At 49.0% G+C, this 12,821-nt stretch overlaps 1 protein-coding gene and 1 pseudogene across 5 annotated transcripts in view; both read left to right on the forward strand.

The window, feature by feature from the left end:
- Positions 1-12,821, forward strand: part of SVOP (SV2 related protein) — an 86,587-nt gene that overhangs the window by 50,907 nt on the left and 22,859 nt on the right. For all 5 annotated transcript variants that reach the window (XR_010836884.1, XR_010836885.1, XM_059040328.2 and 2 more), the window contains 3 exons: positions 690-815; positions 2,670-2,798; positions 5,650-5,723. Coding sequence is in view for 3 of the 5 variants with exons in the window: in XM_059040328.2 (XP_058896311.1) it covers positions 690-815; positions 2,670-2,798; positions 5,650-5,723 (329 nt within the window). In the remaining 2 variants the exon portion in view is untranslated. The remainder of the gene's footprint in view (positions 1-689; positions 816-2,669; positions 2,799-5,649; positions 5,724-12,821) is intronic.
- On the forward strand, positions 7,115-8,305 carry LOC131742474 (guanine nucleotide-binding protein subunit alpha-12 pseudogene; annotated as a pseudogene).

Here is a 12,821-nt window from a genome sequence, read left to right on the forward strand (position 1 = left end):
AGGGAGACAGTAATTAGCAGCCCAGAGAGAGAGAGAAAGAGAGAGTTGTATGGCAAAGGCTCTTGGAAAGGAGCTGTGACCTTCAGCTAAGGGATGCAGCCAGCCCATGACCACCCTGCAGAGAAGGAGCCAGAGGAATAAGCACCCCAATCCCTCTTTCCCTCCCATCTCCTGTGTGGCTCCCCATTGGCTGCACCCAATGTGAAGCCAGAGGACAGGGGGACTGTGGATGCAGTCCATAAAAAGAGCAAGGTGGAAAAGGATGCAATGTGATTCAAAGAATCACAGATATTCAGCCCCACAGGGCAGAGACAATTCTGATAAAGGATACTGGGGCACTATTGGGCAAGGGAGATGGATGTGAGTAGACAAAAATCAATGTGTCCACTACTCTACTGGCCTCACACAATATTGATCATATTGATCTCCTTAACCAGAGCTGCCACATTGCACACTCTAGTGGGTGTGATGCAAATATCATGCAGTGTGGATGGTACCCTCAGGAGATAGACAACATGGAGGCCCTGGCCCAACCATATGAACCAGAGGAAAAGTGATGGCCATTCTGACTTTCCTGACCCCCAAGGACCCCCTTACCAACATGGATAACGTTGTCTACAATGATCCTGAAATTGCTCACTGTGTTGACCAATGCTGCCCCATTACTGACCCCCATTCTCCCATGCCAGGTGTTCTGGGCCATCGGGACAGTGTTCGAGGTTGTCCTGGCTGTGTTTGTGATGCCCAGCCTGGGCTGGCGTTGGCTGCTCATCCTCTCGGCTGTCCCACTCCTCCTCTTTGCTGTTCTGTGTTTTGTAGGTATCCTTTAAGACATCTCAGCCTTTGTTACTTGGTCTCCTGCCGTTCATTATATTTTGGTGGGGAGGGTGTGGAGGAGGGCACCAAAGCCACTTTTAAGATTATTTCTTTTAACCAGGAAATGAGACAAAGGAACAGGGCCTGGGGTGGGCCCGGTATGGGGTGTTGGGTTTCCTCCAGGCAGACACTGCTGGGATATTCTTGAGGGAGATATCAAGGGGGTGGGGGATACCTTGCTCCCTCTCCCTGCACTACAAGAGCTACACTTCAGGTGAGTGTATTTGGAATAGTTGGGATTCTTAAGTTGCAAGTGACAAAACCCAGTTCAAACTGGCTTGAGTGAAAGAGTCATATGATAGAATATTAAATATCTGGCTTCAGGCATGGCTGGGTCCAAGGGCTCAAATGATCCCTCCATCTCATCTCTGCATAAACTACCCCCAACACACAGCGAGATCAGACCACACGTTTATCATTTCATGTGAAGACCACATCCATGAAATGCTTTACAGCCAGTGGGCTTCAAAATAAGCCTGTAGGGAGGTAGGTCTCATCTATGATAAATAACATAATAATTACTGGTAATGATAATAGGTACTAATAATTACTTAGCATAACAGTGTAGCAGGCCCTTTGCCAGGCTCTTTATATGCATTATCATATTTATTCCTCCCAATAACCACAGGAGGTAGGACTGTGATGAACCCCTATATTAGTTAGGATGATACCAGCTGCTGTAACAAATAAAGCCTACACATTCAGTAACTTAACACAATAGGAGTTTATTTCTCATTCACAGAACAGTCCAGAATGGGTGCTTCTATTTGACAGGTGTGATTCTGGGCCCAGGGTTCCTTCTAGCTTGTAGCTCTGCCATTGTCTAGGGCTTTGGAATCTTCTACATGTAGACTGAAGAAGGGCAGGTAGAGATGTATACTTAAATAACTTGGCCAGGAATATTCTGCTCTCATGCCATTGGTGAAAGCATGTCACGTGGCCATGCCTAGATGCAAGAGGTTCTGGGAACTGTAGTTTCTGGCCGGGCAGCCATATCCAAGGACAACTCTATACTATGGAAAGGGAAGCTTGAATTTTAATGGATGCTAGCAATCTCTGCTATATTCTCATTTTACTGATGAGGAAACTGAGGCCCAGAAAGGTTGATTGACTTGTCAAAAGACACACAGCAAATAAACAACAGAACTCATTTGAACCAAATCTTCTGCCTCCAAGTCTCATACTCTCTCATTTCACAGATTGCTGTTGCTTTGTTTTATGGAGAGATCTCTATCTAGTCACTTGGGGTTGGGACTCTAGTAGGCCTAAAGGTCTTTCTGATTTCTTTCTGTCTCTTAGACTGAGTTTGCAAGATGATGCTAAGTGAGGTGTAGTTTCTTGAGAGATAGGGATAATGATGATGATGGTGAGAGTGGTGGACTGTTTTTCTTTTTTGGTGGCAGTCTTAATTTAGTTCAGCTGTCACCTGCAACTCAGCAGCACCAAATTACAGTAATAGCAGTGGCAACAGGAACAGATATATTAACCCATTCCGGGCACTGTGCTAAGCACTTTGTCTGGATTATCCCATTTAATCCTCTCAACAACCCTAAGAGGGAGGATCTATTATTATCCCCATTTTATGGATGAGGAAATGGAGGCACAGAGAGGTCAAGTTATTGCTCAAGGTCACAGAGCCATTATAATCAATGGCAGTGCCAGGATTTGAAGCCAGGCTTCTAGCCCCAGAGCCTCCGGCCTTAAGGACTCCACACACACATGAGAGTGTATGGCTGTGACCGAGCATTCTGTTCTGCCCTAACTGGCCACATCTCGGTCTCCTGTCCTCATAGTGGCTGCCAGAGAGTGCAAGGTATGATGTGCTGTCCGGAAACCAGGAAAAGGCCATCGCCACCTTAAAGAGGATAGCCACAGAAAACGGAGCCCCCATGCCTCTGGGGAAACTCATCATCTCCAGACAGGTCAGTGCCTGGCGGACTGACTGTGCATGTTGCTGCACGTGCTGGGAGCGTGTGTTTGTGAGCGGGTGAGGGGTGCAGTGGGAAGGATCTGCAAAGGGAATTTGGCAACTTCAGTCTGTGTATTTTCACTGCCAAGTCCTAAAAGTACCACCTGGAGAAGTGATTAGAGAAATGTAATATAATGTCTCATAATGGGTGCCGTAACTACTCCTGCTTCAGTTTCATCTTTCAGCACCCATGAAGTCTGATTAGCCAATGTGATTGATCTGCAAAGGCTTGACAATAAAATCACATTAGAGAAAAAAAAAATCACATTAGAAAGTGCCACGATAGACTTAGATCCAAGACACCAAACTGCCCCTGTGTAGACATCCTTAATGGATGGCGCATCACTCCCCAGGCAACATCATCAGGGAATCCACCACACTACAAATTGATGAGCACTTACTGCAGGTGCAAGTGGGGAGAAGGGAGCCAGATTAAAGGCTGCAGTCCCTGCCCTCAAGAATCAACCATGTGGCTTAGAGAAACATCACAAATACCCTTAAGCAAACCACAGACCCTACAAGGAAATTATTATTATTTATACATTTATTTATTTTTGGCTGTGTTGGGTCTTTGTTGCTGCTGCGGGCTTTCTCTAGTTGCAGCGAGCAGAGCCTACTCTTCATTGTGATGCGCGGGCTTCTCATTGCGGTGGCTTCTCTTGCTGTGGAGCACAGGCTCTAGGCCTGCAGGCTTCTGTAGTTGTGGCACGTGGGCTCAGTGGTTGTGGCGCACGGGCTTAGTTGCTCCGCGGCATGTGGGATCTTCCCAGACCAGGGCTTGAACCCATGTCTCCTGCATTGGCAGGTGGATTCTTAACCACTGCGCCACCGGGGAAGCCCTATTTTTAAAAAAATAATATCATTTTTCTGATTGTTTCTATATTAGGCAAAAAGAACTGAATGGAATTTCACCAGATTGAGAGGAAGTGCTAGGCAAGGTCTGACAACATAGAAACCAGGAGACATACCCCAAATCTGCTTTGGCAAGCACAGGGTTGGGGTAGGGGGCATCCCAGAGAGTCTGGGGTACAGGAGGCTCATTTAGTTGCCTTTGGGGAGGGACTGCATTCTCCCCCGTCCCTCCTGTGGGAAGATGCTCTGGATGGAGAAAGCATACAGTGATTTCAAATGTGTGTTGCAAAGTGACAGTGGCAAAGCTGGATGCTCCTGTTGTGGGCTTCTCTTTGGAAAGGAGCTGCTGCCGCAGGGGCCTCTCTGTGTTCCAGGGTGCCCAGCAGCGGGGCCTGTTTTTCTTTTTCTTTTTTTTTGTTTTTATGGAGGTCACTGGGGCACGTGCATAGCTGACGCAGCCAGGAGCAGCCAGGCCCGGAGAGAGAGTTCTCTCAGGTCCAGGAAGGCTCCAAGAAGGTGGTGAATCCCCCATCACCAAAAAGAGAAGGATTTTCCAGAAAGCAGACCAATTCTCCAAAAGCCAATTTTTCTTGCCAATGTATCAGTTTACCAAAACCGTGTGTTCAGGATTATTCTTTTTTTTCTTTTAACATCTTTATTGGAGTATAATTGCTTTACAATGGTGTGTTAGTTTCTGCTTTAGGGATTATTCTTTTTGAATATATTTAGTAAATAGGGATAGATTTTTCCTATGTATATACTAATACATATATTAATACATAGGAATATATTTTTCCTGTGTTTATATTAATACATATAATATATTCCTCAATAACTATATTAATGAATTCATTCTTAAATATATTAATGAATGAATCTATTCTAAAATGTAGTCAATAAATACAAACATGCTCAAATATATTCAATACGCATATTAATATTATCTTTTTATTCAAGAATATATTACAAAATATTTTTAATCACAGAGACCATATTCATGGGTAGATTAAACCACCTGTAACCCATAATATTTTTTTAAAAAACTTTTATCATGTTTAAATAAGTGAGCACTTCTCAAACTGCTAAGAACAATATGTTCATTAAATAAATCTAAGAAGATAATCCCAGTCATAGAATATATTTTTAAAATTATTTTTCTTGTTAATGCTTTTTAAAAAAAAATTTATTGGAGTATAATGGATGTACAATGTTGTGTTAGTTTCAGGTGTACAGCAAATTGAATCAGTTATACGTATACATATATACACTATTTTTTAGATTCTTTTCCCATATGGGCCATTACAGAGTATTGAGTAGAATTCCCTGTGCTATATAGTAGGTCCTTATTAGTTATCTATTTTATATATAGTAGTGTGTATATGTCAATCCCAATCTCCCGATTTATCCCTCCCCCCCAGATTATGTGTTTTAAAATAGAACATTGTAAAGCAAAGATTTGATAAATTAATAAATTATATCAAATTGGCAAGTGAGTCATTTAGCTAATTGGTCTTTTGGCAAGTTGGCTTTTGGTGAATTGATTTTCAGCACATTAATTTCTGTCACCTTGACCTAGAGCTGGCTTTGGGTGGGGAGGGTGTGAAATGGCGGGAGGCATCTTGGACTGGTTGTTTGCTCCCCGGTCCATGGGATCGCCCGAGAGGCCTCAGAGGGGCCAAGCCTGAGGGGCCTGCTTCCCGGCTCCAGGATTCCAGGTTGGGGTTGGGTGTGGAATGTCTCCACCTGTGGACATCGCTGAGTCCTGGCTGGAGGCCTCCCTGGCCTGGGGGGCTGAGTGCCATGGATCTGAGTCCCGGGTTCTCGGAACCTGAGTGTCCTGCCCACCAGAAACCTCCCTCCCAGCCTCGGGTGTCCACTGGTCTCGGGCTACCAACCTGTGCCCGCACATCCGCAGGGGAGGAGAGTAAATGGTATTCTTTGTCTTGAAACAGGAAGACCGAGGCAAAATGAGGGACCTCTTCACACCCCATTTTCGATGGACAACCTTGCTGCTGTGGTTTATATGGTAAGAGCTGTTTGTTGATTCTCGGCTCCCCCTCCTCTGCGCCCCGTTTTGGGTTTTAACTTGGAGGACAGAGAACTCTTCCATCTTGAGCTACATTTGCAAAACCGAGCATCACTTTCCTGACTTCTGTGTTATCCTGTTATTTTCTTAGCCTTTTTAAAAAATTTGACTCACTTTTTACTCAGATAAATGTCTTTTGAAAGGAAACTCTTGGGGCTTCCCTGGTGGCGCAGTGGTTGAGAGTCCGCCTGCTGATGCTGGGGACACGGGTTCGTGCCTCGGTCCGGGAAGATCCCACGTGCCGCAGAGCGGCTGGGCCTGTGAGCCATGGCTGCTGAGCTTGTGTGTCCTGAGCCTGTGCTCCGCAACGGGAGAGGCCGCAACAGTGAGAGGCCCGCGTACCACAAAAAAAAAAAAAAAAATAGGAAACTCTGTATACCTGCTTTAAGGAAAAACTTTAATTGCAGGCCATAGACATAAGTCACTTTAATTAATTAATTCTTATTGAAGTATAGTTGATGTACAATGTTGTGTTAATTTCTGCTGTACAGCAGAGTGACTCAGTTATACATATATATATACATTCTTTTTCATATTCTTTTCCATTATGGTTTATCCCAGGACATTTAATATAGTTCCCTGTATGACACAGTAGGACCTGGTTGTCCATCTATTCTATATGTCATAATTTGCATCTACTAACCCCAAACTCGCAGTCCATCCCTCCCCCAGAAGTCACTTTTAAAGATAATAAAGTGGCCCTCCCTAGCCTCAGGTTCCGTGTTCATGGATTCAACCGAACCACAGATGGAAAAAAAAAAAAATTCCAGGAAGTTCTAAAAAGCAAAACTTGAATTTGCTGTGCACCAGCAACTATTCACATAGCTCTTACATTGTTATTAGGTATTATAAGTAATCTAGAGATGATTTAAACTATATGGGAGGATTGTGTAGGTTATATGCAAATACTATGCCATTTTATACGAGGGACTTGAGCATCGAAGGATTTTGGTATCCACAGGGGGTGCTGGAACCCATCCCCCACGGATACCGAGAAGTGACCATACAGTAAAAAGTAGCTAGATTGCGACTTCCCTGGGGGCGCAGTGGTTAAGAATCCGCCTGCCAGTGCAGGGGACACGGGTGCGATCCCTGGTCCAGGAAGATCCCACATGCTGCGGAGCAACTAAGCCCGTGCGCCACAACTACTGAAGCCCGCGTGCCTAAAGCCTGTGCTCCACAACAAGAGAAGCCACTGCAATGAGGAGCCCGCTCAACGCAAGGAAGAGTAGCTCCCGCTCCCCGCAACTAGAGAAAGCCCGCGCGGGGGCGGCGGCAGCGGATGCGGCCTGAGGGAGCGGCCTGCTGCCGCCTCGCCCGCCGCGGGGTCCATGGCCTCAGCAGCCATATCCGGTGCGGTGCGGAACCTTAGCTGTTTCCTGCTGCCGCCTGAGGCCGACGCCACCCGCGATGCGGAGCGCGAGGCGCGGCAGCGCAGGCGCAGCCGGGACATCTACGCGGGGCTGGACCGCGAGCTGTGCGCCCTGTGGCGTCTCGTCAGGATCCTACTGCTGGGCCTCGCGAGAGCGGCAAGTCCACCTTCCTCAAGCAGAGGCACATCATCTACGGCCGCGAGTTCGACCAGAATGCGCTTCTGGAGTTCCGCGACACCATCTTCTACAACATCCTTAAGGGCTCAAGGGTTCTGGTTGATGCACGAGACAGGCTTGGTGTTCCTTGGCAGTATTCTGAAAATGAGAAGCAGGGGATGTTCCTTATGGCCTTTGAGAACAAAGCAGGGCTGCCCGTGGAGTCTGCCACCTTTCAGCTGTTATGTACCTGCTCTGACCGCGCTCTGGAGGGATTCTGGCATCAGGGAAGCTTTCAGCCGGAGGAGGGAGTTTCAGCTGGGTGAATCAGTGAAGAACTTCCTGGATAACTTGGATCGGATTGGCCAGCTGAATTATTTTCCCTAGCAAGCAGGACATCCTGCTGGCGAGGAAGGCCACCAAGGGCATCGTGGAGCATGACTTTGTCATTTAAAAAATCCCTTTCAAGATGGTGGATGTGGGTGGCCAGCGGTCTCAGCGCCAGAAGTGGTTCCAGTGCTCTGATGGGATCACCTTGGTCCTGTTCATGGTCTCGTCCAGTGAGTACGACCAGGTCCTCATGGAGGACAGGCGCACCAGCCGCCTGGTGGAGTCCATGAACATCTTTGAGACCATCGTTAACAACAAGCTCTTCGTCAACGTCTCCATCATCCTGCTCCTCAACAAGATGGACCTCCTGGTGGCGAAAATGAAGACCATCAGCATCAAGAAGCACTGCTTCCCTGGTGGCGCAGTGGTTAAGAATCCGTCTGCCAATGCAGGGGACACGGGTTCGAGCCCTGGTCCGGGAAGATTCCACATGCGGAGGAGCAACCAAGCCCGAGCGCCACAACGTGAGCCTACACTCTATAGCCTGGGAGCCACAACTGCTGAGCCCGCGTGCTACAACTACTGAAGCCCCCGCACCTAGAGCCCGTGCTCTGCAACAAGAGACGTCACCGGGCTGATGAAGCCCGCGCACCGCAACGAAGAGTAGCCCCTGCTCGCCGCAACTAGAGAAAGCCCGCGTGCAGCAACCGAAGACGCAGTGCAGCCAAAAATAAATAAATAAATAAAGTTATTTTTAGAAAAAGAAGAAGAAAAAGACGAAGCACTTCCCAGACTTCAAGGGTGACCCCCACAGGCTGGAGGACGTCCAGTGCTACCTGGTCCGGTATTTTAACCAGAAGAGACGGAATCTCAGCAATCCACCTCACCACTGCCATAGACACGGAGAACATCTGCTTCGTGTTTCACGCTGTGAAGGACACCATCCTGCAAGAGAACCTGGGAGAATATTACGTTGCAGTGAAAGAGGATGCCCCTCACTCTTGTGGTCCTTGAGCAGCCTGGCCGGCCAGAGGCCAGATCTCCCCGGTGTCCCGGAGCGGGTTTCCCGAATCCGTGCCCTCAACACCTGGCTCAGGGATGCTGTGAGGCCCACCACGCCGCTGCGCTCTAGGCCAAAGGATGTGACACTTCGATGTTAGCTACTGAATCCTGGGGACTAGCGAAACTACGGAAGACCCCAGCGATCACTTTGGTATTAATGTGTAATGCCTAATAACGCAGCTTTCTTTCTTTTTACAGAAACTATTCCTTCTCTGACACAATATAATTGAGGACTGCGTGTGTGTACACGCATGCTCTGTCTTTAATGACAGGAACACAAAACCCGACGTCTTTGCAGATGGCTTTTCTCTCTAACTCATGAGTGCTTGGTGAGGAGCATTGCCTGGTGGAGGTTTGTAGGAGGTGAAAGAAAGGAGGTTAATCACGGGCTGTCCCCGCCACCTCCCCAGGGGAGCGCGTTGCCTTTTAAGTCTCTTGTGCCAGTTGGTCCCGGCTGTTAGATGAGAGGGTGGGAGTGAGAGCTGGCAGTGCGGACTTGACTTAATGTCCCCACAACCTGCGCTTTCTTCCCGCCCTGTCAGATCACCCCACGACACGACAGGACACGGGGTGGACGGTGTGCACACGGACGCTGCCGTGAACGGCCCCCTCCCCTCTGCACAGGGCAGTGCCTGCTGCCTCTGTGTCCACCCTCCCCGCCCCTTGCCCGCCCTTCGGCAAAGACTGAAACCAACTGGCCTTGCAGAGGAGTTGTCTCCGAGAGACACCTGCAGTCCGCTGCAGGGAGCCTTGCCTTCTTTAGAGGAAGCGGAGAGCTCCTTTCCGCCCAGGGGCTTTTGAGAGCTGGCGGCATTGCCAGCAGAGCCTTCGTTAACACTGCCCGGCTCCGCGCTGCCTTCCGGTGGCCGGCCGAGAATCGAGGTTCTCATCAAGGTCTCTCACTTCTAGTAACATACACACGTCGCAGGAAAACTGTCGGACGTGATCTCCTCTGAGTGAAACCGCAGAGGCTGTGAATGTTGACGCGAGCTGGTCAATCTTCCACTCGGTTAACTTGTCCGGTTACTCTGTCCAGGTGTCTTTCGCTGTGTTTAAAAATACATTGCATTCCAAACTGGTCCCCGCTGTGTATTACTCTACTCAAGAGTGTCTGGCGGGTTGAGGACTCTGCCTAGCATTTAAAAGAGAAAAAAGCTTCCTCTGTCAGTGGCACCAGAATGTTCCTGTGGTTTAGTAACCGTCCCTGGGCCCCATCCCCAGGCCACACTGTTCCCGGTCCTGTGTCCCTGGTGAGTGGCTCGCTCGCCTTCACCCAGCAGATAAACAGGGCTCTTGTGGCAGATGCTGACCCAGAAGGAAAGGGAGGGAAAAAACTGCTTCTGAGTCAGCCTTGTTATCACAGGGTTTTAATGAGGAGACAACATGAAATCCTGTCTCTCTGGGCGCTCAAAGTTTCCTGTGGATGTTTGCTGGGGGTTCGGCTCTTTTTTTTTGGCTGGAGAAAAGTTGCTGTTTTTGTACTGCTTCCTATGGCTCTTCATAAACTGAAAGGATGTGCCCTGGGATCGGGGTCGATGACCGAGGTTTAAAGGAAAAAGAGCATTCTCAATGGGCTGTGGCAGGGCGGCCGGAGACCCCGCTGTCACTGCTCAGAGGACCCTGTCCTGGGGCAAGAGCGCTCCTCGCCCGCCGGGTTCCAGGTCTCACACGTGTGTTGGGACCCACGCGCTTCCTCACCAGCCTGGAAACACTCCCCGTGGCCCTGGCGGAGGAGGCGGCGGCGGCCCTCGCTGTCTGCGCAGGCGCAGCAGGTGCAGGTGCCTGAGGCTTGCTGGCAAGTTGGGGTCAGCGCGGTCGGCGAGCGCCGTTTGTCCTTTAAACCTTCTGACTCGGTTGCTGGTTAGCTTTCAGAGGTGGAAGCGAGTTGGTATAGACAGGGAAGCGGGCTCCCCTCTCTTCACGGCGAGCTGAGTGGACGACTTAGTCCTGCAAGGCTCCCGGCCCTCAATTCCGTGATTGGTCGGCATCCGAGAAGAAGATCGCTCTCTGCAAGGGCAACTGAAACCATTTACAGCCTTTCTACACATAGATTCCAGTCACTTTTCTCTCCAAAACCTTAGGCTTTTCCATTTTATTTTATTTTAATTTCACTGTTACCCTCGATTATTGTCTTTTTTCTATTGAGATGTTAGAGAAGCAGGAGATAGTTGTGCCTCATCTATTATTACAAAAGTGTAACAATAAACTTCCTCGGACTAAGATATTTTCCTCACATAAGGACACATAAAGACACGTGTACGTTTTTTACTGAAATATTTTTTTAACCCTTCAGTTTGTAGAGAAATTGTTTCAAAGATATTGCGTTGTAGCTTTGTAATTTATGGAGATCTCTAGACTCCTTATTCTTGCAATTTTTTTACTTCTTTGATAAAAATGAGTCCGTTTATTTCAACTCCAAGATCAGGAAATAATCTTGAAACAAGGTTACTAGTTACGACTGACTGACTTGGGCATCCTGGGAACAGACACTAACTTGGTATCGTGAGTAAAGGCACCGTTTAGGAGGAGAGCAGTCGCGGTGAATTACTCACCGCTCTCGCTTTGCACAGCATTTTAGCCTTGGCAGGAGGGGCTGGTTTGATGATCTGACCACCTTCAGTTTCTGGATGTTTATTAAGATAAATCCTTAGTTTTACTTTGCTTAATAGAAAATTTCAACTCAGCATTCGAAGCCAACATTAATTTTTCAGTCCCCCAAATTCACAGCAGTCGGGTAACTCAAACCCGAATGTTCCTTGAAGCTTCATTACTTGTCGATCACAGTTTTAATTTCCACACGGGACACAGGAGCACCGTCACCAACACTGTGCTGAGTGGTTGCCTCTGGAACAAGACTTCAGAACAAGGAACAGCGGCAAATACATGTAAAGACACGTGTGTGTGTGTGTGTGTGTGTGTGTGTGTGTGTGTGTGTGAGGGCGGGATCCTGCTGCCCTGAGACCTGGGAGCCCGAGAAGAGGACCTGGTGATGGACGTGGACATGTCCAGAGACCGGAGGCTGGAGGAAGCCCAAGGGAAGGGAAGGGTGGGAACTCTTTCTCTGCAACCCCGTGGGGTGACTTTCCCCGTCACAAAACGAAGAAACCACTGACGCAAAGTGTGAATGATTTCCAGTCGACAGAGCTCATGGAGCTCAGAATTCTCATGTAGAAAAGGCACACATGTGTTGTCCAGTGGCCACTGCCCAGGTGGGCGTTGTGTGCGTCCACGTGTGGGCCCCTCAACTGCCCACAGTGGGGAAAGCAGAAGCGCCCCTTCACCCCAGAGGAACATGCACTCGTCATTATCCACGTGGCTGAGGGCCAAGCTCTTTGGGTTCCAGTTTCCCCGTTTGTAAAAGTTGGACTAGATCATGATGCTTAGCTCTGGTGCTGCAGTCTGATCACCTGAGGGGCTTTGCAAAGCCCTGGGCTGAGCCACTCAGACCGTGCTGTACAGGCGTCACGTAGATGCACTCCTGGTTTCCTGGGTGGTTGCTGTGCAGCCGGGCTCAGGAGTCACGAAGCAGAGGACCATGGAGGACTCCCTCCAGGCTGCTGGAGTTGTGGTCCACAACGTCATGGCCCCCCAATCCTCCCCTCACTGCGACCTGCGACCTGCCTCGGGAAGAAAGTGATGCTGGGTTTTCTGTTGTGGTTTAAGTGAAGAGTAGAAGTTCCCACTAAGCTTTCGACTGTGTGTCGGGTGGTCCTTTCGGGCCTTTTGGCGCCACCTTCTCCATAAGGTACAGCAGATGCGCTCAACAACCTCATTCTTCAGTGATGCCTGGAAATTTAGGGAGCTCTGTTTGAAGAAAAAGACAAGCCCTTTTACAGTCTGCCTGGCAGGCCTAGGCAGAGGTGGGCCTTGCGTGTGGGATTCCTGCATTTCACGGACTCGGCGTTCCGGGCGCAGGCCCTGGTGCCAAGGTTGGTGCTGGGCCTGCAGCTGGGAGGGCTGAGAGCTCAGCACCCGCCCCGAGCAGGGGCTGCTTTTACTGACTGCATTTGTGAAGCACCTCCTCGGCCCTGAAGAGGGTGGTGGCGGGTCCCCAGAGGAAGGAGCCGCTTGGTTAAGGCGGCTCAGAGGCCGGCACTTGCTGTGTCAACGTCCCTTA

Source organism: Kogia breviceps, chromosome 15 (assembly GCF_026419965.1).
Source record: "Kogia breviceps isolate mKogBre1 chromosome 15, mKogBre1 haplotype 1, whole genome shotgun sequence".
Taxonomy (NCBI): domain Eukaryota; kingdom Metazoa; phylum Chordata; class Mammalia; order Artiodactyla; family Physeteridae; genus Kogia; species Kogia breviceps.